Source organism: Volvox carteri (assembly GCF_000143455.1).
Source record: "Volvox carteri f. nagariensis unplaced genomic scaffold VOLCAscaffold_8, whole genome shotgun sequence".
NCBI classification, from domain to species: domain Eukaryota; kingdom Viridiplantae; phylum Chlorophyta; class Chlorophyceae; order Chlamydomonadales; family Volvocaceae; genus Volvox; species Volvox carteri.
Genome location: NW_003307551.1, coordinates 365,787 through 372,243, shown reverse-complemented (window position 1 = coordinate 372,243; position 6,457 = coordinate 365,787). Strand labels below are relative to the sequence as shown.

At 53.6% G+C, this 6,457-nt stretch overlaps 3 protein-coding genes across 3 annotated transcripts; 1 reads left to right on the top strand and 2 right to left on the bottom strand.

The window, feature by feature from the left end:
- Positions 1-5: 5 nt before the first annotated feature.
- On the bottom strand, positions 6-254 carry VOLCADRAFT_37300 (uncharacterized protein; the record flags this gene model as incomplete). The annotated part of the gene is made up of 1 exon (XM_002947799.1): positions 6-254. A coding segment is annotated over one exon (249 nt), but the record flags the coding sequence as incomplete, so codon positions are not given.
- Positions 255-3,446: 3,192 nt separating this feature from the next.
- VOLCADRAFT_88158 (uncharacterized protein) lies at positions 3,447-5,153 on the bottom strand (the record flags this gene model as incomplete). Its single annotated transcript, XM_002947798.1, has 5 exons — positions 3,447-3,513; positions 3,971-4,010; positions 4,377-4,541; positions 4,980-5,108; positions 5,150-5,153. 5 exons carry the CDS (start codon positions 5,151-5,153, stop codon positions 3,447-3,449), a joined length of 405 nt encoding a protein of 134 aa, XP_002947844.1.
- Positions 5,154-5,651: 498 nt separating this feature from the next.
- On the top strand, positions 5,652-6,206 carry VOLCADRAFT_88157 (uncharacterized protein; the record flags this gene model as incomplete). Its single annotated transcript, XM_002947948.1, has 1 exon — positions 5,652-6,206. One exon carries the CDS (start codon positions 5,652-5,654, stop codon positions 6,204-6,206), a length of 555 nt encoding a protein of 184 aa, XP_002947994.1.
- Between the last annotated feature and the right edge of the window lie 251 nt (positions 6,207-6,457).

The following is a 6,457-nucleotide window of genomic DNA, read 5'->3' as shown; positions in this document are numbered from 1 at the left end:
TCACTAGGAGGATCAGCCTCCCAATCGCTAGGAGGATCAGCCTCCCAATCGCTAGGAGGATCAGCCTCCCAATCGCTAGGAGGATTGGCCCCCCAATCGCTAGGAGGGTCAGCCTCCCAATCGCTAGGGGGATCAGCCTCCCAATCGCTAGGAGGGTCAGCCTCCCAATCGCTAGGAGGATCAGCCTCCCAATCGCTAGGAGGGTCAGCCTCCCAAACGCTAGGAGGATCAGCCTCCCAATCGCTAGGAGGGTCAGCCTCCCACCGCTAGGGGATCAGCCCCAACCCGCTAGGGGGATCGGCCTCCAACTCGCTAGAGGGATCAGCCTCCAACTCGCTAGGAGGATCAGCCTCCCACTCGCTAGGGGATCCACCTCAACCCGCTAGGAGGGTCAGCCTCCAACTCGCTAGGAGGATCAGCCTCCAACCCGCTAGGAGGAATGGCCTCCAACCCGCTAGGGGGATCAACCTCCAACTCGCTAGGAGGGTCACCTCCACTCGCTAGGAGGGTCAGCCTCCAAAACACTAGGGGGGGTCAGCTCCCGAAGGAAACGCTAAGAGGAAAGGCCTCCGTAACACGCTTAGAGAACCCGCCATGGTCTACCTCCTAATTGCTAAGGTGGTCGACCTCAGCATCACTAGGTGTCTCGGTTTTGCGTCGCTAGGGGGAACATCTGCCACCGCGTCGCTAGAGGGAACAACCGCCACCGCGTCGCTAGAGGGACATCTGCCACCGCGTCGCTAGAGGGAACATCCGCCACCGACGCCACTAGAGGGACATCTGCCACCGTGTCGCTAGAGGAACATCTGCCACTGCGTCGCTGGAGGGGACCTCTGCCACCGCGTCGCTAGAGGGAACAATTGTCACTGCGTCGCTAGAGGGGACATCTGCCACCCCGCCTTTCCCTCGAACTAATCACTCACCGGTCTGTCTGGGAAATTCATCTCCTCCCCGTCGCCTCCAATCGCGTTCCTCGCCAGTGCCCACTACGAGCAAGTCAAAAGGACAAGGTCGGAAAGTCAGATGGGGGTGGACTGGGCCCGGCTCTGGGTCGGGTGCTCTGTCGTCGCTTCGTTGCGATAATTAATTCCGCATGGATGACTTGTCGCTCTTCCTGGTTTGTCCGACTGGTCCGTCGGTCGCTGCTTATTAAATGGGTCGGACGACCAGGTATGCTTGCTTGCTTTTCTCTTCAGCAGTTGCCCCGGCTGGCACTAATTGAGATAACAGGAACGCTATTATTCGCTTAACTCCCGACGAAGGCGGGAAACGCCCTCAGTCGCGCCTTCTCTCGGCCGGTCTACCCGCCGACACCACTCTTGTGGCCCAGTGCCGCTGACACGGGCAAAGCTTGGCAAATAAGGGACAGGATTTTATACCTCATTCTCCATATCTGGGTACGCTTCGTTGTTTCTTGTCCACTGCGGGTCAGTGTAGTTTGGCTGGCTCTTGGTTGTCTCTACTCGCTACCTTAGCGAAGAGACGTTAAATGGTATTGAGAGAGAGAGACTGATTTGCGCGGATGCTCGGTATGTTGGAGTTCACTTGCTGTCGTACCACCGTTGTTGCGAGCATTTAAGTCTCTGTAAGTTTTTAAGTCAGGAGGAGTAACAGGGAGTCTCCACATGGACGTTTGTTAGCGACCCTTTTAAAAATTCTCACCCTGGACGTCAGGTTTGCACGTTCTGTTTCGCAATATGACATATTCTATATAAATAAATGATAGAAATGCAAAAGGTTTGACGGAAGGCGGAGGGATGGCGAAGAACGGGGGGCCCACGTTGAGACAAGGCCCTTGTTAAACGTCCAATAAGTCCGCAAAATTTATAGGCTGCCCCGGACCAGCTTTAAGGATTGTTAAATTTGTTAACTTTGAGCGCGGAAAATCTCGTGACTTCTTTTTAAATTTTAATATCACACGGTCTTTCCTTTGCTTTCCGTCTACTACCTTGACTGCTCGCCGACTTTCGCCGTTGCCGTTGACCAAGAATGTCACAGAACCAGTCGCCCTCGCCTGTACCGTCTCAGAACTATCCTACTCCATTACACAATGCCTTAATGGCAACGATTCAGCAGCCAATGCTGAGTCCGCTGCCCAGACTGTTTAGCATTGCCGACGTCCATGCTGCTATGAGAATGGGCAACAGCCCAGCGACAATTTGCAGGACAACTGCCGTCCTCATTTCTCTTTAATGTTCAAAAAAAATTTGCTCAAGCAGGAGCGAAATGGCGCTAATAGACGGTAAAAATATGGTTTCGGGGCTGCTAGTGGAGACAGTACTTTGTTAGGCATTGTTAGCGCGCCAATAACTTTAGTGGAGATAGTTAACAAACGTCCATGTGGAGACTCCCGGTAAGGCTTATTAGGAAACAGTTGACTCTCACCGCGGTTTCGCATCGTGATTTAACCATCGCTTTGCAACCAACTGCTAAAGTCCATCGATTCTGTGCTGACGATGACACCGCAGCTGCACTCTGGGAACCGGCCTCCCTTCGATTCCTCGGGAACCTTCATTTGGCGTTCATTTCGTGCTCATTTCGTGCTCATTTCGGAATGGAGGGCTGAGGGACCTTCAGAACACAGCTGGGTTGGGTAGTAGCTGGACCGCTACGGGGCTCAGGAGCTACTAGTCCAGTTGCTAAGGGGGCTCTTTAGCTCCCACCCAGGCTGCCATAGGGCTGAAACTCGACTCGGCATTGATTCAGCGCCGTTACATCAACGTGCATCGGGCCCACTCGCACAGGCCATGTCATCCGCCATGTACAGCTTGATCCAGTGGAAAGCACAAAGAAATAAAGGCGCTTTTCGAGGTGCTAAGTTTGATACCGAAAGAGAAGCTATCACTCAAGTCTGGTAATAAATAGGTAACGCAAGACTCACCAAAAAATCCAAACTTCGACCTACCCTCGACCAAACTTCGGCCTACACACTACTGTTGAAAACGAATCCTATATAAACTATGAACAATCCATGGATTTCCCACCCCATGATGGGCAACCGCGGACCGTTTCCGTACACGTATGTACATGAGCAAAGTGCGGGCCATACATACGATGGGTGACCCGCCACTATAACCACGCTAATAAGGGGATGAAACACATCACGGAATGCCCTTGCGTGCACGAATGGACTGGCACGGCGAAGAACTAATAAGTGGACACCAAGGGGATGATGAACAAAGCGCCTCAAGCGCAGTGCTGGGAGAAGTAGTTCCTGCTGTTGCCTCATGAATCCGGCGCCACAGCAGGGAGCCCTCCGTGTGGCATGCGAGGTAGACCCCATCTTCGTTCCAGAGACGAAACGGCGGCTTCAATGGGTGCGATACCTGTCAGGCGCCATCTCCGTCCGGCTGGCGGGTTGTGCAATCCTCTGAACTGCTGTTCATTGGATAATGCCCCAAGCTACCTGCTGGTGTAGCTGGTACACAGTACGGCACACATAACATCTACAAATACGTGCTAAGCGTGTCCACCAGCATCTCAGGAGGCTTTTTCAGCGGCCAGCTACTACACCTGCACACCGGAACAGCAGGGGGGTGGAAGGGAAGCTGAAACCCATGCATTTATCAGACCTGCCGGCTGGAGCACGCATGAGTGGGTGTGCGCATGGCGGGCTAGGCGGTGATGATTAGCTGCGTGGCAGCAGGGTTGGCGGCTGGCTGGCTTGAGCTGACGTCGATCTGGACCAACTACCCTTCGATGAAGATGAGTCAGGCATCACCTTTATAGGAACGAACGCAATGAGTACGTAGGAACTGATTGATGCATGGCCAATGTACACACGCAACCTAGCATCGCAATTCTGTGCCTCTCACTATTTGGGTTGGTTGCAGGGTCACCCTTATTCACGCACAAGTACCTGCATGACAGCTGCCCCACCTGCTACCTGCTACCTGGGATATCATAACCTTTGGTGTGATGATACACACAGCTTCACAGCATTTTGTGCGATATCGACACACACACCGACCTGCCAAATGGCCTCGTGCGGTGCCCAAGCTCTTGGGAGGCTGGATCAGCGGTGGAGGCGACGAAGGAGAGCAGGGTCTGCAGCGGGCAGCCGCACAGGGGCACCAACAGCAGTGATGCGAAATAATAGGAGGTGCATGCAGGTGCAATTCAACCCCTGCGATGTATTCAGTGGTGCAGACAAGAAACCGATGCATGATCACTGCGTGAATGCTGCATACAAAAGGCACACCAAGCTGGTGATGCGAAGAGAACGCGGCCTCGCTTGTCTAGGCACTGCTGCTTGGGTGCTGCGGAGTGTGCTCCTTTATTTCACGGACGTGTGGGTCAGATGCGTTACCAAATGCAGGCTGCTTGTTTATGATTAAGTAGGCCCCCAGCTTCGTATCTTTATGCTGATGACTCACCGATGAGCGAGTACAAGCTGTTTGACCAGGGACCCCCGCAGATTTGGGAGTTATCGCCTGTGCAGTTCATGGTGCAGGCAGCGCTCGTGCCAAGAGACGTAGCCAGCACCAGGTCGTTACCACCATAGCACTGGCCCCGGAATTGCACACCGTACAGCTTCAGGCCTGCGCATTTTTTGTACAGAGCAGAACATTATTCACCATCCAGAGTAGTACGAGGTAGACGAGAGACGTTGTCCCTACCTGCTTATTCTACCATACTCGCTACTGCTACGCATGTTACGCCGCAACACGTTACGGCTGCACTGCTGCTTTTGCGCAGCTTACTGTGCAGTCACAATGTAACTGACTTATGCTTCTAAAGCGAGCCAGTTGGATTCGTAGGCCGCCAGCAATCCTTTAGGAAAGAATGTGGATCGCTTGCGGGTATTTTCTTTGGCAGCAGCACTAAATTTGCTGCAAGGAGTGATGAAAGCAATTCCCGCACCCTTGGCATCTCACTCTCGCGGGTACGGTTTGCCTAGCTATCTGGCGTAACGAGCAGCAGCAGAACAGAGGGGTCGCCTAAATATCCACATTCGATGTATGCGTGAGCCCACGCACCTGCAGCACGTGCGAGGCTCGCACACCTCAACGGCGTCACAAATTGCTTGTTGTACGCGAGGAACACAGGCAGCAGGCGACTGCTGTTGAGCTTCCGGTCGTTGTAGCAGCCGAGGTAAACTCCCTCAGCTATGGAAAACAACGCAAGGGAGAGAGCACGAGAGGCTCACTCATCTTCAGACTGACGTAGATTGACAAGTAGGAGAGACGTGGAAAGGAGCAACGCGATGCAGTCTTCTATTACTACATATTACTATTCTTATTATTACTATAATAATGATATTTATTATTTGTTATTCTTATTACTATTATTATTTTATTATTTTTATTATTTTATTATTTTTATTGTTTTTATCAATTTTCATTTATTTGTATATATTATTGTTCTTGTTGTTACAATTTTCATCGCCTATCCTGCCGCGTGGCTATGGCTGCATATTTAGCAGTCAGCAGTGTGGTAGGTTCCCACGAGCAGCTAGGCTTTCAAGGTCGTGAAACAATGCAAACCGATAAAACCCTCTTGCTTTCGGTAGATAGCGAGCATGGTTGTATGCATGTATGGATGTAATAAGCAATACTTGCACTGAACGTTCCTGGGATCGGATTGGGTTTGGAGGCGGCAGCAGATCGGTGCGGATAGTTAGGGTTAGCGCCGTGAAATTGGCTGGTGGTATGGCGAAGTCTTGGGGGCAGTTTGTGCCTGCTGCATTATCACTGATCTGCCAAGCCAGCCATTTGCCACGTGCGGGTTGGCTCTTACTGTACCTGGTGGTGGTGGGGGGCTTGGAGACGAAGGCACTGGAGGTGGTGGTGAAGGTGGCGGTGAAGGGGGTGGTGAAGGTGGCGGTGAAGGGGGTGGTGAAGGTGGCGGTGAAGGGGGTGGTGAAGGTGGCGGTGAAGGGGGTGGTGAAGGTGGCGGTGAAGGAGGTGGCGAGGGGGGTGGCGAAGGTGGCGGTGGCGGTGGCGACGGGGGTGGCGAAGGTGGTGGCGAAGGTGGCGGTGAAGGCGGCGGTGAAGGTGGCGGCGACGGGGGTGGTGAAGGTGGCGGTGAAGGGGGTGGCGAAGGAGGTGGTGACGGTGGTGGTGACGGTGGTGGCGAAGGTGGGGGTGGGGACGGGGGTGGCGAGGGAGGTGGTGACGGAGGTTGTGGAGGTGGAGGCCCTGCACACAGGAGGTGGCAGGTGGCAGGTTGGCGACGGAATACACAGGCACGGTTTAGCAGTGTAGTGACTCTGCCTGAAGTGAGCAAGGAGTGCTCACAGTTCCTGAGTGAGAGCCCTAGACGTGAGCTCCTGCTCGAATGGGCGCGGGCTCGAGTGGAGCCAGGCAGATGGCAGTACATGTTGGAAAGTATTTCGTACGCAGAGGTTCCGCCATGGAGGTGTTTGCTATCTGCGCGCTGTACAAGTGGGCCCGTCCCTACCACCCAAGCATCGTCATCAGCCCTAACAGAGCAGCCCTTATAAGTTCCCCCGACC